Below are 25845 nucleotides of genomic sequence, written 5' to 3' on the forward strand. Positions count from 1 at the left end.
ATAATTTGCACCATGTACTAATTCTAGCTAAATCTCTATTAAGGGATTCACCAACCCCAGATCTACATTCAGGGGATGGAATTGATGCAAAGAGAGTAGCATCATCTGCATATGCAACAAGTTTGTTTTCTAGGCCAAACCACATGTCATGTGTATATAGTATGAAAAGTAATGGGCCAAGAACACTACCCTGTGGAACACCGGATATCACGTTCCTATAATCACTATGGTGCCCATCAACAACAACTCTTTGAGATCTATTACTTAAAAAATTAATAATAATGCTAAGAAACAACCCACCCACTCCCAACTGTTTCAGTTTGAAAACAAGGGCCTCATGATTAACACGGTCAAAGGCAGCACTAAAATCAAGGCCAATCATACGAACTTCCCGACCACAATCAAGGGATTTCTGTACAGCATTGGAGATTGTAAGAAGGGCATCACATGCTCCAAGGCCTTTACGAAAACCAAATTGCAAACTAGGGAGTAGATGATTACCTTCAGCAAACCTATTAAGACGTTTTGCCAGAAGACGTTCAAAAACTTTAGATAATATGGGAGTTATGGAAATTGGGCGGTAATCAGTGGGACTTGAGCTACCACAAACACATTTACATAGAGGAGTAACATTACCAATTCTCCAACTAGTGCTAAAAGCTCCTCTTCTTGCTAACTTGCGCAAAATAACAGATAACTTTGGAGCTAAGAAATCTGCTGTCTTTATAAAAAACAAAGGAAAAATACCATTTGGGTCTACACCTCCATAAGCATCAAGGTCCATCAACAGAGCTTTAATCTCACGAGATCGAAAAGCTAAACTAGTTAGTTTAGCCTCAGGAAAACAGGAAAGAGGAAGTTCAAGTTTTTCATTACTCTGTTTACTGTCAAAAACATCAGCCAAAAGGGTTGCCTTTTCCTTTGGACAGTGAGTGACTGAGCCATCTGGTTTAAGTAAAGGAGGAACTGTTGCATCTACACCAAAGAGTGCAGATTTAAGGGTAGACCACCATTTATGTTCCTGAGTTGTACCAGAAAGTGTTTCTTTTATGGTTAAATTGTACTCCTTTTCAGTTGAGGCATAAACTCTCTGAGCAAAAGCTCGAAGCTGAGTATAGTTGTTCCAGGTCAAATCTGATCTGTTCCCCTTCCAAAGATGATAGGCCTCCTGTTTCTCCAAATAAGCACGTCTACAATCATCATTGAACCACGGTTTGTCCTTCACTCGGTACCTTAGCACACGAGAAGGGATACGCCTATCAATTATGTTGACTAGATTCTCATTCAAAGGGACAACAGGATCTACACTATTATATAATTGTGACCAATTCAAGCACAAAAGATCATGTAAAATCCCATTCCAGTCTGCTTGGGATTTCATATAAATTTTACAGGAATATGATATATCAGGGACAGGCTGCTCAGTCTTCACTAATAATGAAATCAAGGCATGATCAGATGTCCCGACTGGAGAACCAACCTTACTAGTTATAACGCCAGGGGAGTCAGTGTATACGAGGTCCAAGCAATTACCAGACCTGTGAGTAGCTTCATTTACTGACCCGACCTCTTCCTCCTCGGTATCAGGAGCCAACGTCGACTGCTCTTCCTGACCTCCTGCAAGAAGGTCCTTTTCAGTGTCCTCTGACATTTCTGACATCCTATCATCTAGCTGGATGTCCTTCATCGCGTCCGAGACATCAGACTATACTGGTATCTGGACGCAAGGGATCTCTGGGTGAGGCTGAGGGATAACCGCATCTTTAGATGCCCTGGGGAAAAGAAAGGCCCGCATCTTCTCGCTTGGAAGGCAAGGCCTCGTGGTATTCTTTTGAAAACCGCGGACCCATTTACGCAGCTTCTCCCTTGCTGCATCCCTTGACTCCGCTGACTGGGGGTCATCGAAAGCCTCCGTAACCAAGGTTTTACAGACATTACATACCTGAGGGTCCAAATACTTCAGAGTCCCCTTGGTGATGGAACAGCGTGCGTGCGTCCTGTACACCTCATGGCCGCAGAAGTTCTTACTTCTAACGTTGCAGAAGACGCTCTTGCACTTGGGTTGGTCCTCCTGTAAAGAGAGGAAAATACAATGAGTATATGGTGATTCATCACACAAGATAAAGTACACAAATATCATAATAAATATTTTGCCTTTTGCAAGTAGCTTAGGATAGATAAGCTAGAAATGAAATAGGAAAGACACATACATGTGTTTTTTGCCCATCAAATTGCTGTGACCTCCCTCAAAATTAAAACCACGGGTCATTCTATTTTGAAGAGCCCATCAGAAGATTTCTATCCTGTAAGGATAGGTAAGTGTAACTTAACACCAGCTTCCAGAGGGTTTAAGATTGGGGATTGTTATCAGTGATCACTAATCAACGCATAGAAAGAACTTACTTTCTTTGTATTATATGATCTCAACAATAGGCTGCGTACGGCAACACAGGGTATGTTGGAAAATTTTAGCTACTGTATAATTAATCTATACTGTAGTTTTCTGTTTGCAATATGATCTATATTGCAAATATACTGGCTACTGTATAATCATATACTGTAGTTCCAGCCGGCATATGCCGGCAGGGTAGCACCAGGGTACAGTTCAGTCGATATATAGTTGACTGTAGTATGGGCCGGCAGTTCGCCGGCTATCGGCATTCCATGCCAGCCGGCAATAAGTATTTATACACAGCGGTCGGCAACCTCTCCAGCTGTCGGCAGCTAGCTAGAGCTGCCGACAGGGTAGAACCCAGTGGTAATAGATAGAGAGAGAAAGCATGGATCGAAGGATGGTGTAAGAGCTCTGCCTTACAACCTTCTTCCAGAATGAGTGTTCAAATGGAAGGGGAGAATGTATCATTCAGGCTTCCACCCATCCACAACTATTGCCAATCTCTGCCGGCACAGTTTATGAATGGCAGTCCAAGAGAGGACTGAAGAACAATCTACAGGTAAGGGATCTTCTACCGGCAGCCGGCACAGCCGGCCCAACTCCCCCGGAGCACTATGTCCGTAAGGGAGAGTTGAGTGACTGTACGACCACGGACAGAAACCTGAGCCATCCCCACAACCTGCCGGCAATCGGCTCGATTGTAGAGCGATGGCCAAGAGTTTGTGATGGCTAGGCCATCACTAAAGGACAGAATGGGGAGGAGTGAGGGTCCTATAGAGTGTGGGAGGAGCCGGCAGATTGCCAGTCCTACCTCATCTAACGAACTCTGTTCCAGTATTAAAGCTAACCCAGGTGGCAGAAGAATTCTATTCTCAAGCCTAGGGTCGACTAATACAGTAAAGGGGCCGGCAGCACCCTCCCCGCCACCCCTAAACAGTAGAGGAACAGAGTTCTAGTGCCAGAGTCGCTTAGGCAGTAGAAGAATTCTATTCTTCAGCCTAGGGTCCGCCAGCACAGGACTAGTCAGCTAGACCATAGGGAGAAGGTATCATATATAAAACCTTCAAGTGTGGTCTAGGGAGGTCTAGCCTCCTATGCCGTCAGCCTAGTCCAGCAGGGAATGCTATTCACCCTGTCAGCCAGCCACCGGCAACAGACTAAATACTCTGAGGTTCTGACCAAAATCCAAAAACCTGCCTCTGCGGTTACAGGGAGAGGAAAGGAAACCCTAGCCTAATCATGCTTGAATTACAGCTCAAGGCACGATAGACTAGGGTTATAGCCTAGGCTAACTCAGAGGGAAGAAGAGACTGCCCTTAAATCCCCATAGGAGATAAGTGTCGTTTTATTAATGGATTAGGAGATATCTATCTCCGTCTGTATCAATAAAAACAACACATAAGGGTAATGGGGAAACATGTATGAAAGTATACTAAAGCCACTAAACTCGTAGCCTAGTGGCAGTGAGAATCGATTACCTAAATCACCGAAACTCTCTCGTATACTATCTTGGAAGAAGAAACTTTTTGCTAACAATTTATCTTACATGTATAAAATACGCCTAAGGCTTCATTAAAATTATAACACTAGGAAAGTCTATTATATCATGCATGAAAGTACTAAAACTCAACATCTAGGCTAGGAAGCCTAGCGTAAACATGGTTCGGTTACCTAAATCGCTGAAGCTGATATCAATACTATCGGCATAATATAAAGAATTCCTAGCAATGAAGGCTAAATAGCTAAAGATATTTAAGCTATTAACACCGGGAAAGTCGTTCTGGCTAACTAAATGACTCATACGTTACGAACGACAGCGCCCATGACGCCTCCGGCTTAGGCAACAGCTCTTACAACGTTAATCTAACTTTAATTCATATTAAAATAAGGCAAGAGCTTACATTTATACAATGTAAAGATCAATACTCAACTTTCCAAAGGCAGATGAGGCTGGAGAAAGCATGATTAATCCCAAAAAACTTCCAAAATAACGAGAAAGCACAGGAAAATCACCGAGCAATGGCGTTACTATGAAAGGAATAAAGATGGCGGACGGATGTGACGTCATCTAGAGACTCAAACAGTAATGGAGAAGAGGTACCTTATAGCGGCTCCCCTTTCGTTTTCTTGCCACTTTTCCCCCTCGAAGCATAAACGCTATTCGGGGTGAAGATAGCTATGTGGCGTGTCAAGAATACGTCCTCTGATATTATGCGATATCCCTAAAAGGAAAAGTTAGGGATATTCGTGCCAGGAGTTAGAATTCTGGAGACCTTAAGGTAAAATTCTCTGGGAATATCACTCTAGTCAAATATACCCTAGGAAGCTACACTTAAAGGAACTTCCATCAGGATGACATGGCCTGAGCCCAAAAAGAATGTTATGATTACTGGGTTTGTATATGAAGTCATTTTGTATAATAAAAAAGTATAAAAAATGTTAATTTCAAGTTGCGTCAAACACTTGGTTGGAAATAACACACAAAGCAATTTACCCATTGAAGAGAAAAATTCCAAATTAAACTTTTCCACTCATGATCATTCTTGGCTACCACAGCACTGTACTTGGCATTACAGCTTAAAGAGTAAAATACAAGATTTGCAAATAGCCAGAGCACTTACAAAAAGCTAACTGTTAGCAAAAAGGCTTTATTATTACTCACCTTAGAACCTTCATATAAATAAGAATCCCAAATAGTGAGGTAGGTAATAGGAGGAATAATATCGATGTATATGCACAAGAACCAGTTGAAGGTAAACAAAGATATGTCGAGGCCATGGCGGTCAAAGTGGGAATTCAACCGAGGCAGCTTCTCGGCAACAAGATCTTTCAGTACACGCTGTTGATTACACAAATTCCTTCACATTATTCCACTAAGAAATAAAGTACAGTATCAAACAATTACATTTTTAATAAAATTTAAATTCATCTGTTCTTTAACAAAGTTCAGGATATTAGAGATACTGTACTGTAGATACCAGTTTAGTTATTAATCATGATGAAATTAACAAAATATTACTGTATTTATCCTCATTAGTGTTTTCATGTCAAGTTTTCCTTAATGAGATTTCACACGCAACCTTACAAAGGGAAAACTTGAAGTAGAAACATGTTAATGATGAGGAAATCCATTATTTTATTCTTCTGATAAATCATTTTCAAATAAACTGTAAGCTATAAAACTAACTAATCTGCTATAGTTCTGAAAACAAATATTTCCAAAGAATGAAAAATTACAAATTTTAAAAGTAATTTGTATTTTTCCTAGAAATAAAAACCTGAGTTCTTTAATGAGGGAGAAAGCTTCAGCACAAGCTGGAATCGGTCAGTAAAATTGGATGACCGACTGGCAAGGGTGCAGGGTGAGGAACCCTGGTCCCTTTCCAATTGGAAATTCCTCACATGATCTGGGTGGTTGAGGAGGGAAGTTGGATTAAAAGACTCAAGTTTCCATGGCTAGGAAAAATTCAAAGTACTTCAAAAATTTGTCATTTGTTCCTACACTTCATACAAACCCCAGTCCTTTAATTAAGGAGATTCACTGCTTGGTGGGCTAGAAGCCACCTGGAATCCAAATTGGAATGTACGATTTTTTCCCTGGAAGTGATCAAAGCTTGATTTACGGAGAAATGAAGCAAGGATCACCACCACCTCCTATCCATCTCTCATATGGATGAAAGACTACCTATAATAGGAATTGGGTTGTACATGTGTACATGTAACTGATCATAACTGGAGATCACTTTCCCACAAAGGGGATCTCAATTGGAAATCATACACCAAGTAAGATGATCACTGGGTTGGTATAAGATCCACCATCCCCTACTCATTACAGATATACTTCTGTAAACTTAAAGAATGGCACTCGAAAGTGAAACTTACCAGTACCTAGTCCGACCACCATGTAACATTTCAATTCACTCTGTCCTCGAGAGAGGAGCAGAGGAATGAAGGAGAAGAGCTAGTTATACCACCATTCATTCCAGATTTATATCTACATGTTATCATAGATGAAATACATCGATCATTGTCCTGTCATGGGTAGATAGAATAATATAGAAAAGAATGTTAAAACATGTAAATTTTCTACTCTTAAAAAGCAGAAAGAGGAGGTCCTGCTAGTGTTTACCAAAAACTGTCACCGCCGTTGATTGAGGTCAAGATATTTATTAGATGTGCCTAGATCAGCAGACCTTGGGCATAATGATCGTCTGTAGTAGCAATTAGAGGAGCCAGCGTTATGGAAGGACCCGTAGGACAAGGAGAGCCTGTTGTCGCCGAAGAATATACATTAACGGAAGGTAAACACATGTCTCGCTTCAATTATAGCGCCATATGGATTATGATTACACCAGCAGAGCGTTCGGGAAGATGCGATCAAAGGGGCGTGGTTTTGAGGAAAACCAATGAGGATGAAGAAAGGAGAAAATTTCCTTATATGGAATTGTCCAAAGTTAGCCCCTCCCACACAGGGGTATATAAACTTAAAAAAGAACGAGAGAAAGAGAGAGGACGAGAGAGAGAACGAGAGAGAACAAGCACAGAGAAAGAGAGAGAACGTACGGACTAGAATGCAGACGAGACCAGCCTTATGACAACTTGTCCGAGATGTCAGAACGAGTTGACCCGTCGTTATTACCAACCAAGAAGCGCCCAGACCTGAAATATCTACGTTCCTGAATCGTCAAGTTCTGCTGTGAAGAGTACCATCATTTCTTTTAAGTATTATTTGTCTGCTTTCTTGACTGTTCCCCTATTTGCTGAAGTGTAGTTTAATCAGATAATTTTCTTTGTTCAATACTGTGCTTCCCAAGTATTGATCTTTGACTAGTTGTAAATAAAATTGTTTTCTTTTGCGAGTTTTTTTCTATATTCCTTTTTTCTTTTAGTGATTGTCAATTTATCCTAATTCAATTAATCAATTCAAAAGAACCTGGTTCGATCCCCACGAGAATCGTAACAATTGGCGACCTTGCCAGGATTTTCGACAACATAACCAATTGAAAACAGGGAGAATATAGAAAGAAGCAGAATGAATGAGATTATGAGAGATTTGATAGATTAAGGTAAACTTCTTGGTCTAGATGGCGATGCTCTCCGTGAGTATGTTATTAAGAGAGAACAGGAAGTGTGTGAAAGAGATGAAAGAGCAGCTGAAAGAGAAGAAAATGAAAGAAAGCGAGAAGAAACTGAAAGACAGTGTAAGCTTGAGTTAGAAATGGCTCGTTCAAGACAAACTCTTCATAAAAGATGGTCAGGTAGCAGATTAGGGAGTAATTCATCTTTGAATAGTGGCACTGATAGTTGATATGAGTGCAGTGCTCAAACTTATACCAAAATTTGATGAGGAAGATGTTACGAAATATTTTATGTCTTTTGAAAAGTTAATGAACAAAGTAGGTTCTCCAAAAGACCAGTGGACTTTGTATTTACAATCCGTTTTAAGGGGTAAAGCACATTCTGTGTATAGTTGTTTGTCTGAGGATGAAAGTGAGGATTAAGATACTGTGAAAGAAACCGTACTTAGTGCATACAGATTGGTACCAGAGGCGTACCGTAAGAAGTTTAGAAGTTTGAAAAGAGACAATACTAGTACATATGTTGTGGAGGATTAAATTTTGTTTTATTCTTATTTTTTTCTTTTGCCAAATCCAGAGAGAGAGAGAGAGAGAGAGAGAGAGAGAGAGAGAGAGAGAGAGAGAGAGAGAGAGAGAGAGAGAGAGAGAGAGATTGTGTTAGCGAGCGAAAGTAGTTAGTGTATCGATTGTTTGTGGTGAGAAAGACTGTTGGTTTAAATGAGATTGTTTGTTTATGTTTTTAGTTAGGTTACGACAGTGGTGAATGTTTCGGAGCGAATGCTTTTTGATTTGACTGCGGATAGAGGCGGTTGTGTGTGTGATTGCTGGATTTACTATTTTATTATCATTCTTTATTACCAGCATGGAAGTGATTGGTTTATATTATAAGTAAGTACAGTTTTGTTTATCTTTGCTTGTCGTGATTGTGAATGATAGGAACAATTTATTATTTATCTTTGATTATAGTGCAATAGTTCAGTTAGTTAGGAGTGTTCATAAGTGGTTTTCTTTTTTATTTTTGGCAGGCCGTTATTCCTCCTTTGGGGAGAAATTTATGTGAATTTGATTGTTGACGACCTTGCTTGTTTAAGGAATTTGATAAGACTGCTCAGATTTGGAATGAATTATTGATGACCTGGATTGTTTAAGGACCTGATTGGATTGCTCTGTGGATCTGGATGAAATAGATGCTGTAACGATCCCGCCCGGTTGAAGGAATTGGTGTGGCGTATTGATGATGATGATGATGACGATGATGATGATTAGTGCAATTGTGTATTAATATTTGACAGTGTTCCAGTTCCTGCAGATTTGTGATATTGGGCTATTAAAGATTGTTGCCCTTGTGTGGACGAAAGTGTCCACTCACAATCATATATGATAATTACGTTTAGATTGTGGTTGAAGTGAAATTTTAGTTTTAAGTTTTGTGTTTTCCAATTACAGTAGGTTAAGATTGTAGTACTAAGTTGTGATTATTTTTGGTTATGTTATATGATTGGTGATTTTTTAGTGATTGTTTTAATATTAAGAAATATAGTTTTAAGGTTATGTTTAGTTTTTTTACCTTTTGTTAAAGAGTCTGGTATAGATAACGTAAGGGAAAAGTTTGTTTTGTTGAGACAATTGTCAGTATGTGTGATTCAGGGTGTGGGGCTTGTTGTTTTTAACATCCCGCCACAATGTACAGTACGGAAAGAAGTTGGAGAGATCGTTTTGTGATTGGTTCACGTCCACTGAAGTTGATAATTTTGAAGATCTCAAGAACTTAGTTTTGTTAGAAAGTTTCAAAGATAACATATCCCCAGACATCAAATTATATATAGAAGATAGGTGGGAAACATCTTTTGCTGATGCTATGAGATTAGCTGATGAGTACAGTCTCACACATGGTTTAAGTGGCAGTAAAAAGAAAAACGATCTTTTGTCAAGTAAGGCACAACATAGTAAAGGTAGTTCTAACAATAACGATATTAGGAACAGTGATTATTATTATTATTATTGTTACACATGTGGGAAGGCAAGTCATATTTCTCAGTACTGTAGGAGCCAATGGGCAGTCAGTAATTCAGAGGTCACTTGTTACAATTGTAATAAGAAAGGGCATATAGCTAAGAATTGCACAGTAGAAAGTACGAATTTGAAGATACCTGTGTCACTAGTTAATAATCTTTCTTCAGGAAGGAATAGTCTCTTGAAAGAAACTAGGAAACATTATGGTGAATTTTTGTCTGAAGGTTTGGTTTCTTCTCTTAAAGGAGGTGATTCAAGGGAAATAGTTTTGCTTAGGGACACAGGAGCGGCCGTATCACTCGTTAGGAGAGAGAGTGTACCAAGGAATGTAATAATCAGCATGAAAGAAAAAGTTATGCTAGGTGGGTTTCCGAACACTTGTGTAGTTTGTCCTTTGTTAAAGATGAAATTGAAAAGTCAGTTAGTGTCAGGAGATGTAAAACTAGCAGTCGTGGATACTTTGCCCGTAGACGGCGTTGACATTATTGTTGGCAACGATTTAACTACCTCCAAGTGTATGAATCCTATTTTAAGTGAAGTTCAAGTGCCTGAAATGATAGTAACTAGGTCAGGATTAGATACAGATATTGACTACGGTCATAGGTTGATCGAGGATTCGAACCTAGGTAATAGAGGCAGTGATGATGATCTTAGCATGAGTGTAGCTGAGGAAACCGACTCTATCAATGTTGTTAATGTGAGAGAAGATGATGATGTAGCTGTTGAAAGAAGTGATGTACAAATAGACAATGCAATAGGCCCAAGTAATAGCAGCTGTAGTGTTTCAGAAACTAGCATATTGAATAAGGATGAACTAGTTAAGATGCAGAGGGAAGATGAAACACTAACTCGAATTTTTGAATGTGAATTGGATGATGAACCTGAAAATGTTTTCTGGGTTCTGACCTGTGCCGCCCAGTGAAATGCTCCTTTAACATCATTTCTAAGGTAATAACTGCTATGAATTTACCAGAGAAAAAATTGAATAGGAATGCTAGGTTGAACCCAGCTCGCTCACCTAATAAGGTGTCGGTATAAATAACTGGGGCGTGATAAATCACAACCAGAGATCTCGCACCATTTAGATAACTCCTGTCAACATCCCCGAACAGCGAGGAGCCGTTCAACAACCCAACTCCAATCGCTACTACGAACGAGCCCACCCACGCTAGTGACGACACTCCTTTTCATAGCACCTGCTTGGATGCTGTTATTCTTTTCTTGGTGTGTGTTTTCCTTTGGTTTACCCAGGATTTATCCCAGGATGTCGGATTCTACTGTTTCTCCACCTAAGTTAAGTACCAGATCTATGAGTTTTGAGTTTTTGGAGAGGTAGTCTTGCCCTTGGTTATCTAATGTTCTCAGTTTTTATATTACGCGACCCCGCATCGGGTCCGCCATGCTGGCTGGCTACCTCCTCTCTCTCTCTCGTTCTTGACGCTTAGCAATCAGTCTTCTATACTGATTGTTTCTCGTCCTGAATTTTCTGGGTATCCACGGTTCACACCCCGTGTTATTTTATGCTATGGTATTATCTCTTATTATATTAACAGCTAGTTTATGATATTACGATATCTTTGTTCATTTAGGTTGGCATGCCTGGTCGCCTTCGGGCGTTACTAGTTTTACTTCGTTTTACGTTTCACGTTCGTAGTAGTGCTCATATTAGCGTATGCGTTATTTTACTAGTATTCTAGTTCGTCGGGACTTTCGCGAGGCAGTTATTATTTTATGTTTGTTGTCGGCACCTCACCGACACCTTGTTAGGTTGGCAGCCCTGCCTAGCTCGGTCTCTCCCGCGCTGTTAAGCTTGGTCTTCCCCTGCCCCTCCGTTCGTCCCTTCGGGTTATTTTACGTTTATTATTGTCATTATCCAGCATGCCTCCCTTTTTTCATATATTACCATATCAGTGATATTATTATTATTAGTTTATTATCCTAGTCTTTCCTCGTGATCTTAGTCATGGGTCTCAGTTCAGGTTGGTACGCCTGTTCTTCTGCCCCTCTCGTTAGCCTCCTCACTCCCCCCCCCCCCTCTGCCCCGACACCCCCACCTCAGGGATGTCTTCACTCGCTCTCATATGGAGGCTCGGAATCAGCTTTTGTTTCATATCCCCTCAGGGATGTTGACACTGGATATCACTTTGTTCCGTCCCGGGCGGACCCTGTTCGTGTGTGAGGCTTGTTATACATTATTATTCATATTTCCCCTACCCTTCCGTTGCTGTTTCTCCCCGCCGTCTCGATTGGCCATCGGTAGGCGGGTGGGATCCGGCTCGGTCGGGGTTTTTATGTTGTGTATACAGTGAACCCTCGCTACTTCGCGGTTCGACCATCGCAGATTCACCACTTCACGGATTTTTTTCATAACCCATATATATATACATATCGCGGATTTTCCGGAAATTTCGAAAATACTGCGATATCTGAAGACCCCAAATACGATATTTCGTTACCTGTAATTCCATTAATACTGTAATTAGTAATATCTGCTCTTACTGATTGTTCATTGCATTACATATGACATATAATAAAGCACAGAAAGAAATAAAACACGAAAAGAGAATGTGATCATTCGATAATTCAGTACTGTATACAGTACGTAGTAAAATTAAATCGAACATGAAACGCAAATCAGATGCAGTCATACCATATTAGAATGGTGTATGGCTGCAGATGGCTAATAGTGTACTACAAATGTAATGGATGTGCTTCTTTTCCATGAATCTTTTGTATGTATACGTACGTAGTACTGCATCCTATAATATTCTTTGTTGCAAAAAATCACATTTCGAATAAGCGTACGAGAGAGAGAGAGAGAGAGAGAGAGAGAGAGAGAGAGAGAGAGAGAGAGAGAGAGAGAGAGAGAGAGAGAGAGAGAGAGACACATCCTACAACAAAAGCGTAAAATAGCGTACGTAAAGCTGTATTATTATTATTGTTATTATTATTATTGTTGTTGTTGTTAATAAAATTATTATTGTTATTATTATTATCATTATTATTATTATTATTATCATTATTTATTATTATTATTATTATTATTATTATTATTATTACTGTACAGTATATCTTGTACAGTGAACCCTCGCTACTTCGCGGTTCGACAATCGCGGATTCACCACTTCGCGGGGTTTTCCCATAACCCATATATATATACATATCGCGGATTTTCCGGAAAATTCGAAAATATCGCGAAATCTGAAGATAACCAAATACGATACAGTATTTTGTTACCTGTAATTCCATTAATACTGTAATTAGTAATATCTGCTCTTACTGATTGTTCATTGCATTACATATGATATATAATTCAGCACAGAAAGAAATAAAACACGAAAAGAGAATGTGATCATACGATAATTCAGTACGTAGTAAAATTAAATCGAACATGAAACGCAAATCAGATGCAGTCATACCATATTAGAATGGTGTGTACTGTAATGGATGTGCTTCTTTTCCATGAATCTTTTGTATGTATACGTACGTAGTACAGTACTGCATCCAATAATATTCTTTGTTGCAAAAATCACATTTCGAATAAGTACTGTAAGCGTACGAGAGAGAGAGAGAGAGAGAGAGAGAGAGAGAGAGAGAGAGAGAGAGAGAGAGAGAGAGAGAGAGAGAGAGGCGTAAAATAGCGTACGTACGTAAATTTTTATTATTATTGTTATTATTATTATTATTGTTGTTGTTGTTAATAAAATTATTATTGTTATTATTATTAATCATTATTATTATTATTATTATTACTATACAGTATTATTATCATTATTTATTATTATTACGGTATTGTACTTAATCTACGTACGTTCAGTGTGCGCGGGACATCTTCTATGAGTAACCAACGCACCATAGTACTGTATAAGACGGGTTGTGATTGGTTCAAGCGCTGATAGATGACGAATCAAAACTCAAGTTTTGTTATCTAGCCTGTGATTGGTGTTTTGCCCGCATCTTCAACTTCCAGCATCACAGTTCTCGCGGGTCTGCATCGTTCACTTTCTCTTTCCGCGTATTGCTGAGTAGACGTTCTTAAGTTTGTGAAGTTGAATCTGTGCTGTGTGCGACTGTTTTAAGTTGAACTTTCTGTTAAACCCTACTGTACAATGCCTCCCAAGCCTTCTGCTTCTACTAAGGCTGGTAGTGAGCCTAAACAGCACCGAAAAATGATGATTGCTGAGAAGGTGACGCTTCTCGATACTATGTTAAAAGACGGTAGAAGTTACGCGGCCGCAGACCTCGAAGACCTGACGAAATCGGGCAGTGAAGACAGTGAAACACAGGAAGAGATCCAAGAAAATGTCGAAGAAACGGTCTTAACTATAGAACGGCTTGCCAAGCTCTGCAAGCTTGCGAATGAGGTGAAAGAAATGTCGCAAGAGTGGGACGAGGATATGGTTCGTTCTCTACAATTCTGCACCAAGATCGATGAACAAATGGCTCCCTACAGGATGCTCTTGCGAAAAAAGAAGCAGCGGCAGCAACTTCCGATCACAATGCCCTCGGAAGAAATTGAAGAAGTGTCTCAGGAAGAAGTTGAAGAGGTGTCCCAGGAAAAGACACCTCCGTCTGAAGAGACGTAAAATACTATTATTGGCTGCACAGTAGAAGACATCATCAGCTTCATCATCATCATTTCTACTGTGCAGCAAATTCATCGCCATCATCATTCAAGTTTTTCTTGAACTTCTTTCGTGGTGAGTACAGTAACAATCTTTATTTTTTACTTAAACATTTTACTGTAATATTTGTGTCTGTTTTATAGTTTAGTACTGTATGCATTAAGTTAAAGGGAAGGTTTTAAAAGCCTATCATATTTTTTTTTGTTTAAAATTTACATTTACGTACGTAAAACAATCTCTCTCTCTCTCTCTCTCTCTCTCTCTCTCTCTCTCTCTCTCTCTCTCTCTCTCTCTCTCTCTCTCTCTCTCGTAAATTGTTTTCCTGCTTTGCTACGTACAGTATGTACTGTATGATTTTATATAGATACGGTAAATAATATTTGTAATAACATATTTTGTAAATGCTTTTACTGTAAATATCATTATTTATCACTTTCATCATGCGCGTTACAGTAAATGCCTTCTTTGTTCTGAGCGTGGTTGTTTACTGAGCGTACTTTATGACGCCGTCGTTTCAGGTGGCGTCATAAAGAAAAACATTTCATTTGGAAGTCCTAAGGAAAATTAAGTAAAACATTGGTAATAACAAAATCAACATACTGTATACTGTACATCAATATAATCGATGCAAAAACTAACCTATACATATATGTGTACAGTACACTAAATGAGTTTGTTTCTTCATTATGATCAGAGATAAACGTAAACAAAACATTGGTTGCCATTTTTTATCGTGCTTTTTAGGTGTTTAGGAAACGCATGATATAAAATCGCCTTTAATATTTGTGCCTGTTTTAGTTTAGGGTACTGTAGTACATGCATTAAGTGTTCTGTACATTAAAGGGTAGTTTGTTAACAGTACTACGTACAAGGGAAGGTTTTAAAAGTCCGAATATACATGTTAAATAAATAGGTAAATATGGTGTCAATACTTCGCGGATTTTCACCTATCGCGCCCGCGTCTGGAACCTATCTACCGCGATAAACGAGGGTTCACTGTACTTTGAATTGGTAACCTACGTAGCATATAAGACGGGTTGTGATTGGTTTAAGCGCTGATAGATGACGAATCAGAACTCAAGTTTTGTTATCTAGCCTGTGATTGGTGCTTTGCCCGCATCTCCAACTTCCAGCCTCTGTTCGCGGCCACTTTCTCTTACGCCGTATCGCTGAGTAGACTTTGTTAAGTTTGTGAACTTTAATCTGTGCTGTGCGCGACTGTTTTAAGTTGAACTTTTTGTTGAACTTTCTGTTAAATCCTACTGTACAATGGCTCCCAAGCGTTCTGCTTCTACTAAGGCTGGTAGTGAGCCTAAACGCCACCGAAGGATGATGACGATTGCTGAGAAGGTGACGCTTCTCGATATGTTAAAACACGGTAGAAGATTTGCGTCCGCAGCCCGCCATTTTGAAATCAATGAATCCACCGTTCGCTATATCAAGAAGGACGAGGCGAACACTAGAAAGACGGCTGCAATCACCTATAGCAGATCAGCGAAGCGAGTCGTTACCACGCGTAATAAAACGATCGTACGCATGGAAGGTGCTTTAGCTGTGTGGATTGCCGACTGCCGGAAGAACATAGCCTTGGATACGAACACCATCCGAACAAAGGCTTTGAGCTTGTATGAGAATTTTGCGGCAAAGGAACCTCAAGACGACGATGGCAACCATGCTGAAGATGATGATGATGCAGATGAACCTCAACCAGGGACATCCACTGATTCCCAGCGTCAGGAACAACGTTTTTCCGCCAGCAAAGGATGGTTCGCGAAGTTTCAGAAACGCTTCGCCCTGAAAAGCGTTTCCCTGCATGGCGAGGCTGCTTCCGCTGACACTGCCGCTGCTGAAACTTACGTGAACCAGACGTTCAAGAATATTATCGCCGAAGGTGGATACAAGCCGGAACAAGTCTTTAATATGGATGAGACCGGCTTGTTTTGGAAGAGAATGCCGTCGCGAAATTTCCTGTTCAAAGAGGAAGCCAAAGCCTCTGGCTTTAAAGCATTCAAGGATCGCGTTACCCTCGTGATGTGTGGCAATGCTGCTGGATTTTTGCTAAAGCCGGGGCTTATTTATAAGTCGAAAAATCCTCGCACTTTGAAAAATAAAAACAAGAATCTCCTTCCCGTGTACTGGATGCATAATCCAAAAGCATGGATTACGAAGATGCTGACCTCCAACTGGTTCCACCAGTGTTTCATCCCGCAAGTCAGTGAATATCTCTTAGAGAAGGGCTTGCCATTCAAGATCCTTCTCCTTATGGATAACGCTGGTGGACACGCAACTGACCTGTCGCGTGAGGGCGTTCAGGTTGAGTTCCTGCCACCCAACACCACGGCATTAATTCAACTGATGGACCAGGGGGTTATCAGGGCGTTCAAGGCCCTCTACACGAAGAATACCTTGGCGGACCTCGTTGCGTGTGTGGATGCTGCCCAAGATGATGAGGATGAAGATTTTAACTTGAAGGCGTACTGGCGGCAGTACACCATAGCCACGTACCTGAAGAATATTCAGAAGGCACTGCAAGAGATGAAACCTGCAACCGTGAATGCGAGCTGGAAGAAGTTGTGGCCCCAGATTGTTTACGACGACGAGGGATTTACTCCGTCGGAAATCCAACACTCTGCAATACGCAAATCTGTGCAGTTGGCTGCCATAATTGGAGGTGACGGGTTTGGCGACATGACGACTGAAGACGTCGACAAGTTGTTGGACTGCCATTCCCAGCTGCTAACTGACGCAGACCTAGAAGACCTGACGAAATCGGCAAGCGAAGAAGAGAGTGAAACGCAGGAAGAGACCCAAGAAAATGTCGAAGAAACGGGCTTAACATTAGAACGGCTTGCCAAGTTCTGCAACCATATGAAGGAGGCGAAAGAAATGTTGCAAGAGTGGGACGAGGATATGGTTCGGTCTATGCAATTCTCCAACAAGGTCGATGACATCATGACTCCCTACAGGATGCTCTTCGAGCGAAAAAAGAAGCAGCGGCAGCAACTTCCGATCACAATGTTCTTCCAGCCTCGCAAAAAAGAGCCAGTTCCTCCTGCTAGTACGCCTTCGGAAGAAATTGAAGAAGTTGAAGAGGTGTCCCAGGAAAAGACACCTCCGTCTGAAGAGACGTAAAATACTATTATTGGCTGCACAGTAGAAGACATCATCAGCTTCATCATCATCATTTCTACTGTGCAGCAAATTCATCGCCATCATCATTCAAGTTTTTCTTGAACTTCTTTCGTGGTGAGTACAGTAACAATCTTTATTTTTTACTTTAATATTCTAACATTTTAATATTTGTGCCTGTTTTATAGTTTAGTACTGTATGCATTACATGTAAGTTAAAGGGAAGGTTTTAAAAGTCTGAAGAGTATACATGTTGTAACCTATCATATTTTTTTGCTTAAAATTTACATTTACGTACGTAAAACAATCTCTCTCTCTCTCTCTCTCTCTCTCTCTCTCTCTCTCTCTCTCTCTCTCGTAAATTGTTTTCCTGCTTTGCTACGTACAGTATGTACTGTATGATTTTATATAGATACGGTAAATAATATTTGTAATAACATATTTTGTAAATGCTTTTACTGTAAATATCATTATTTATCACTTTCATCATGCGCGTTAAATGCCTTCTTTGTTCTGAGCGTGGTTGTTTACTGAGCGTACTTTATGACGCCGTGGTTTCAGGCGGCGTCATAAAGAAAAACATTTCATTTGGAAGCCCTAAGAAAAATTAAGTAAAACATTGGTAATAACAAAATCAACATACTGTATAATCAATATAATCGATGCAAAAACTAACCTATACATATATGTGTACACTAAATGAGTTTGTTTCTTCATTATGATCAGAGATAAACGTAAACAAAACATTGGTTGCCATTTTTTATCGTGCTTTTTAGCGTGTTTAGGAAACGCATGATATAAAATCGCCTTTAATATTTGTGCCTGTTTTAGTTTAGGGTACTGTAGTACATGCATTAAGTGTTCTGTACATTAAAGGGTAGTTTGTTAACAGTACTACGTACAAGGGAAGGTTTTAAAAGTCTGAATATACATGTTAAATAAATAGGTAAATATGGTGTCACTACTTCGCGGATTTTCACCTATCGCGGCCGGGTCTGGAACCTATCTACCGCGATAAACGAGGGTTCACTGTATTCATATTTATACATATTTTATTCCTGCTACTCCACCCGGTCCCGCACCTCACGGACCCATTACAGATCCCTTCCACCCCCCTCATATGGTGTTCCGCACTCCACGGACTCCACATACATTATTTTCCTTATGGGATCTCCGGACGAAGCCTTCGTTTATTCCCATGTCGAGTTGGATTATTCCTTGTGCCATCGACGGGTTTAACCCTCGATTCCCCTGTCCGCCTTCTCCGGTAGGCTTTCATGAGCCCTGGGCTCTCTCAGTTGTCTCCCCGGAGCCAGCGTGACCTTTTTCCACTAGGATTAATCTCATTATATATTCATACATATCTATATATATCCCCTGATCTCGACTCCCCCTCCCCCCCCGGGTATGATCACAATTACGGTTTGACTTATTCTTATCTATATTATTTTACAAGCTTAAATTTATCATTTCCGCTACAGCGCTGTATTCTAAGCTACCGGCGCCTCCGGGCTCCTCCAGCTTACTCACGGGATACTCAAGTATCTTTTATTTTACAGGCAGTACGCTGTTCCATGACGGCATGCTCAGCGGTCCTTAGCCAACCCTGCGGCCACGACGTGTGTCGCTCTCATGCCCATTGTGCTGTCCTGGTGGATGACCTCACTGTTTGGCATCCGGACAATTATGTAGTATGCTACAAGCTAGCTTCCACCTTAACCTCTGAATCGGTAAGTGTATTCGTCTTAGCCGTTCTTTACAGACTTGGTAAGTGGAGTTATAATTAATTACAATTAATTAATTTTAATTGCATCATTTTATTTTGCTCCTCGCATGCCCTCTAGGGCCTCGTGTTCGGAGGCTCCTGGTCCCCTCCTCTTTTTCTCTACGGCATGAAATTCCTTACCTTCACTAATAGCCTGTTCTCTTTCAGAGCTCCGAGCCTGCTAAGACTTCGGCTCTAGCAACCCTCAAGGTCTGGATTGGCAGATTCGCCTGGAATGTAAAGGCTAAGCAACCTTATATCTTATCGGAACAGTGGTGTTCACTCCTTTATCCACATGCAAAAACATCTGCTGCGGTCCCCATCATAGAGAATATTGAATCCCTGCTTTTGGCCCCGGACCAAGAAGAGAGGAGCGGGACGATAACGGAAGACGTCGCAACCCTCAATCTAGACGTCGAACCCATGGTTCTTGAGGAACCCGACACAGGTAGGGAGATAGGTGAGTCAGGTGGGTCCCGGGCTGAGATTCCTCTCCTCAGCCCGACTTTCTCTTCTACTTCGAACCAATCATCCTTTCAAGTTTTCCGGGGACTTCCGGTGCTGATCTCAAGCTCCGGTCGGTGATCTCCAAGGTTAAGGCTCACCGCAAGCCTTTGCATAAGACCCACAAGTCTTCGAAATCATCGAGGTCGTCCAAATCTTCCTCCACTAGAATCCCCAAAGACTCCGTCGCCGTGCCCTCGACTTCTCAGGGACCGGTCTCCGGTTCGGCATCCGTTCCCCCTCCGGCGGAACCATTTAACCCGGCGGATTTCTCAGAGAAGCTGTTTTCTCACTGCGAGATGATGTTATCGTCACATACTCAGCAAGCCATCGTGACTCTTCAACAACAGCAAGAAAGGGTTGCTAATGTTGAGAACCTAGTCCAGGGTCTCATGCGTTCAGGGCTGCCACAACAGCAGCAATATGCCATCCCCGACGCCTCTAAGCTTCCACCCTTTACTAAGAGTAACCCCTGGAGGTTAGCTCTACATGCCCCCTTTTCGGATGGCATGTTGTCCATTGAAGGTTTCGGAACTCGACCGATTGAGGACTTCGGGTTCTACCCGCCGGGTCTGCAATTTCCTTTTCCCGGCTTCGCTCGCTTGACTGATGAGGCTCTGACCCGCCTAGATAAAGTCCCTAAGGAGACTGTGATCTTCCCCAAGGAACAGGCCCAGTCTGTTTTGGTCCGCGCCTTCAACGAGTGGGATTGTGTGAACACAATGCTCACATCCCATAAGAACTCGTATACTATGTTTGTGATAGACGAGCATACCCCTACTCCATGCACAACCAATATCATAGAAATAGCCTATCAGGCTTCCAAGGAAGAGAAGCCCTTACCCCAGCTTCGGGAGACGGAATTGACTTCCCTTCTCTTCCCTGGTGACCATGAGTGCTGGCGGAACGCCCCGTCTACCTTTTCGGTAGGAAAACTGAGCCCGGACTGTGCTTCGACGCATTTCAGTGAACGCCTCCCCAAGCTACCGGAGGTGCTAATCAAAATAGAGTTTGAGACCCGGTGTAGGCTCAGTAGATCCATTAATTCTACTGCTCTATCGGAGATGACCGTTGCCACTTACGACAAGGAACCTATCTTTAAGGTCCTCACGAAGTCACTTCTGCAGACCTTATTGATCGACGCATATGACTTCCATAACGCCAGATTCCGTTGCCGACGACATGTATTGTCGGAGGCTACTATTCGCCATGAACCTAATAGACTCATCAAATCCCCGGTCTGGGGTCCGGACCTCTTCCCGGAGGATATGGTTAACACTGTTCTCAGCGAGGCAGCTAGAGTTAACCAAAGCCTCAAGGTTAGGTGGGGTCTAGTTTCCAAAAGGAAATATGAATCTCCTAGTGCTCCAGTTCGTGGCAGGAAGAGGTTGAGGCCCTTCCACTCCTCACAGTTCAGACAGCCTCTTCAGGTAGTGCAACCTGTCCCAGTTCAGTCTGTCCCTGTTTCACAGGGCTCCCAGCCTTCTACCTCTAAGGGCCAACCCCAACAGCAGTATGTGTTGGTCCCTCAGACACAAGTCGCATCGACTTCGTTTGCTGCCTCCCCCGCCTTCAACCCCACTTACGAATCTCAGGGTTCTTTCCAAGGCTACCAGCGCCACAGAGGCTCCAGAGGTGCCTTTCGTAACCGAGGTAGCGGAAGGGGTTCCCACCGAGGCAAGGCTTTCCGCGGAGGCAGAGGTGGCCAATCATCATCAAGCCATTGAGAAGTTGCAGGTAGGAGGGAGACTATACAAATTTCGGGACCATTGGAAGTTCAGCAACTGGGCTTCCAGCATAATCTCCAAAGGTCTGGGGTGGAGCTGGTTACAGGGACCCCCTCCACCAAACAGTTTCTACCAACTCCCGACAGAAGAGCTACGTTCATTTACAAAGGATCTGTTGCAAAAGAACGCAATCCAAAGCATACATCGCTTAAAATTTCAAGGTCGCTTATTCAGCGTGCCAAAGAAAGGCTCAGACAAACGAAGGGTAATCCTGGACCTGTCTCGTCTAAACTCCTTCATTCGTTGCGAAAAATTCCACATGCTTACCGTCTCGCAGGTGCGGACCCTACTTCCCCATGGGGCCGTCACCACCTCCATCGATCTTACAGATGCCTACTATCACGTTCCAATAGCAAGGCATTTTCGCCCCTTCCTAGGCTTCAAGCTGGGCAAACAAGCCTATGCTTTCAAGGTGATGCCATTCGGGCTCAACAGAGTGCCCAGAATCTTTACCAAACTAGCAGAGACGGTGATTCAGGAACTTCGAACCCAAGGGATTCAAGTAGTGGCTTATCTCGACGATTGGCTGATCTGGTCGAACAACGTCCGGAACTGCCACACGGCGACGAACAAGGCCCTCTCCTTCCTTCGACGTTTAGGATTTCAGGTCAACCTCGAGAAATCCCGCCTGGTCCCGGAGACCAAGTTTCAGTGGCTGGGGCTACAATGGGACCTCAATTCCCATACAATGTGCCTGCCCAAAGCCAAAAGGAAGGAAATAGCGAGGAACACGAAACAGTTTCTCAGAGACAAGTTGACATCCAGAAGGAACCAGGAGAGAATACTAGGTTCCTTACAGTTCGCCTCCGTCACAGACATCGTCCTAAAGTCCAAACTAAAGGACATAAACAGAGTGTGGCGCTCCAGAGCGACCAAGAAACGTCGAGACAGGCGAGCTCGCCTTCCCCCAATCCTGAGGAAAAGTCTGCAGCCTTGGACGAAGGTCAAGAATCTTTCCAAGTCAGTTCCCTTGCAATGTCCTGCCCCGGGACTCGTCGTTCACACAGACGCCTCCCTCACAGGGTGGGGAGGTTACTCTCAACACAAGAAAGTCCAAGGGTTATGGTCTCTGATATTTCAACAAATGCACATAAATGTCCTAGAGGCCATGGCAGTCTTGCTTACCCTAAAACGTCTCAACCCAGCCAGGAATCTCCATATCAGACTGGTCCTCGACAGCGCAGTCATAGTCCACTGCATCAACAGAGGAGGCTCCAGGTCAGCCCACATAAACCACATTATGTTGGCGATTTTCTCCATGGCAACGTCATACAAGTGGCATCTATCAGCAGTCCACCTGGCGGGAGTCCGGAATGTAGTGACGGACGCACTTTCCCGGACGACCCCGTTGGAGTCGGAGTAGTCACTGGACAATCGATCCTTCCAATGGATCTTATCTCAGGTCCCGGGTCTCCAGGTGGATCTGTTTGCGACGGAATCCAATCGCAAACTAGAATGTTATGTAGCCCCCAACCTGGACCCTCAGGCTTATGCCATGGACACTATGTCAATAGACTGGAACACTTGGAAGATGATTTATCTGTTTCCTCCGATAAATCTCCTGCTGAAAGTACTGCACAAGCTCAGATCTTTCAAGGGCCGAGTGGCTCTGATAGCCCCCAACTGGCCCAAAAGCAACTGGTTCCCCTTGTTACTGGAGCTAGGCCTCCGCCCCCAGCGGATACCCAATCCTGTTCTAACACAAGTAGTACAAACGCGCAATGTGTTAGCTTCCTCAAGGATTCTGAATGCCCTAACTTTATGGACTTCATGAAGTTCGCAGCTCAAAAGGGTGCAAACATCGATCCTCTGAATATCCTATACCTGGAATCAGACAAAAGAGAATCCACTCTCCGACAATATGACTCAGCCGTCAAAAAACTGGCAAAGTTTTTGAAAGACTCACAAGTTGAGAAAATGAGGATGAACCTGACTGTGACATTCTTTAGAACTCTTTTTGAATCGGGCCTAGCAGCCAACACGATTACCACGATCAAATCAGCCTTGAAAAAGATCTTCCATGTCGGTTTTGACATTGACCTGACGGATTCATAATTCTCTTCCATTCCAAGAGCTTGTGCCAAACTGAAACCATCAACTCGCCCTAGCGCAGTTTCTTGGTTCTTGAACGATGTCCTGAAGCTAGCCTCTGACACTTTGAATGAATCCTGTAACTATATGGTATTGTTAAGAAAGACACTTTTTCTTTTGAGCCTCGCCTCTGGCTCTAGAATCTCAGAATTGTCGGCCCTGTCTAGACTCAGGTCATATCGAGTTTCTCCCTTCGGGTGAGGTCCTTCTCTCCCCTAGCAAAGTATTCCTGGCTAAAAATGAGGAACCCCAAAACAGGTGGTCTCCCTGGAAGATTGTTCCACTTCCTCGGGATCCTTCCCTGTGTCCAGTTACCCCCCTGAAATCCTACTTAAGTAGAACTTCCACTACTTCCACATGGCCCTTATTTATTAGAGAGAATGGAGGAACTATTACCCTTAAAGGAATTAGACAACGAATTCTTTATTTTATTAAACAAGCTAATCCTGAGTCATTCCCACACGTCCATGATATTCGAGCTGTTGCTACTTCAATTAACTTCTTTCATCATATGAAATTTGATGAGCTCACAAAATATACGGGTTGGAAGTCCCCCAAAGTCTTTAAACGCGCCAGTACCTGAAACCTTTAGAAGCTCTTAAATTTGCAACAGTAGCAGCTGGGAATGTAGTTCCTCCTGAAGGCTCTGAGTCCTGATCACAACGTCTTGCTCTGTCCTCTTTCCCTCCTGCCTGGCTTTCTTATTGTCCATACCTGGTTTGGTTATTATTTTTATTATTCATTGATATATATTCTACCAATTGTTTTGGTTTCATATGTGCTTATCCCTCGAGTTGATTTTATTTTAATTTTGATATTATGTATTTTGCTATATTCACATTATGCTTGAATTATTACCATCCCTATGGGATTGTTTACCATGTTTTTATTGCTATTCTACCTTGTGGATTACTTACCTTCGGGTTACTTTATTATTGTTTTGAGTGGATATTGTCCCCTCATAACCATGTTGATCTCTTGCCTATGGGATTCCTATCCCTCCTGTTTGTTATTAAACTACACCATGCATTATTATTTTGTGTTATTTTCTCCCCAGGTAGTTAGCCATATTGGGTCCCTATTCTCTGGTAGTATTTCACTGGGCGGCACAGATCAGAGCCCAGAAAAGGGATTTTGACGTAGGAAAAATCTATTTCTGGGCGAGAGACCTGTGCCGCCCAGTGAACCCACCCGTCCCTCCCTTCCGGGCCCCAAATCTGGGGTGCTATAGGAGTGACGTCACTAGCGTGGGTGGGCTCGTTCGTAGTAGCGATTGGAGTTGGGTTGTCGAACGGCTCCTCGCTTGTCGGGGATGTTGACAGGAGTTATCTAAATGGTGCGAGACCTCTGGTTGTGATTTATCACGCCCCAGTTATTTATACTGACACCTTATTAGGTGAGCGACCTGGGTTCAACCTAGCATTCCTATACAATTTTTTCTCTGGTAAATTCATAGCAGTTATTACCTTAGAAATGGTGTTAAAGGAGCATTTCACAGGGCGGCACAGGTCTCTCGCCCAGAAATAGATTTTTCCTACGTCAAAATCCCTTTGTAAGGAAACATTTAGTCTAAAAGACAAACTTTTGTGTCGCTATGTTCGTCCTATGACATGTAGCAAAGAGGAGGTCATAGAGCAATTAGTAACTCCTAGGAAACTTTGTGAATCAATTTCAAAATTAGCACATGATGAACAAGGACATTTAGGAGTAAATAAAACATTCAAGTGTTTAAGTAAAACGTACTTTTGGCCTAAAATGAAAAGGGATGTGAAGAGATATGTTTTAAGTTGTCACGAATGTCAAATGGCTGGCAAACCTCATCAAGTAATTTCCAGGGCTCCGTTATGTAATATTCCATTGGTAGGAGAACCTTTTGAGAATGTCGTAATTGATATAGTAGACCCTTTGCCCAGAAGTAAGGGAGGGAATATCTATCTATTAACAATCATTGATAGACTAACACGATATCCAGAAGCAATCCCAGTAAGAAATTGCAAGGCAAAAACTGTAGTTAAACGCTTGCTGAACTATTTCTCTAAATTTGGACTTCCTTGCGTTATAGAGTGATAATGGTAGCAATTTTGTATAGAAGTATTTCAGAGATAAAATGAAAGAGTTAGGGATTAAACTTGTAACTTCCACCCCGTACCACCCCGAATCACAAGGAATTGTTGAACGTTTTCATCAAATGTTGAAAAGTTGCTTAAGGAAGTTGTGTAATAATTTTGAACATGATTGGGAAGAAAAGTTAAATTTTATCTTGTTAGCTTTACGATTAACTCCTAATGACACCACAGGATTTAGTCCTTTTGATGTGTTGTTCGGTCACACTGCCAAAGGACCTTTAGAAATTTTAAAGTGTAAATTAATGCGAGAAGAAGGTAAAAAGGATTACATACAGAATATTGAAGATCACAAAGAGGATTTAAGGAAAGCCTGGCAGTTGGCAAAAGAAAAT

At 42.0% G+C, this 25845-nt stretch overlaps 2 protein-coding genes across 2 annotated transcripts in view; one reads left to right on the plus strand and one right to left on the minus strand.

The window, feature by feature from the left end:
* Positions 1 to 25845, minus strand: part of LOC137653407 (TBC1 domain family member 2B-like) — a 687014-nt gene that overhangs the window by 308379 nt on the left and 352790 nt on the right. The window contains exon 15 of the mRNA XM_068386766.1: positions 5058 to 5234. Coding sequence (XP_068242867.1) covers positions 5058 to 5234 — 177 coding nt within the window. The remainder of the gene's footprint in view (positions 1 to 5057; positions 5235 to 25845) is intronic.
* Positions 19809 to 23351, plus strand: LOC137653815 (uncharacterized). Its single transcript, XM_068387466.1, has 2 exons — positions 19809 to 21162; positions 21247 to 23351. Exons 1-2 carry the CDS (start codon positions 19809 to 19811, stop codon positions 23349 to 23351), a joined length of 3459 nt encoding a protein of 1152 aa, XP_068243567.1.

Source organism: Palaemon carinicauda, chromosome 14, assembly GCF_036898095.1.
Source record: "Palaemon carinicauda isolate YSFRI2023 chromosome 14, ASM3689809v2, whole genome shotgun sequence".
Taxonomy (NCBI): Eukaryota; Metazoa; Arthropoda; class Malacostraca; order Decapoda; family Palaemonidae; genus Palaemon; species Palaemon carinicauda.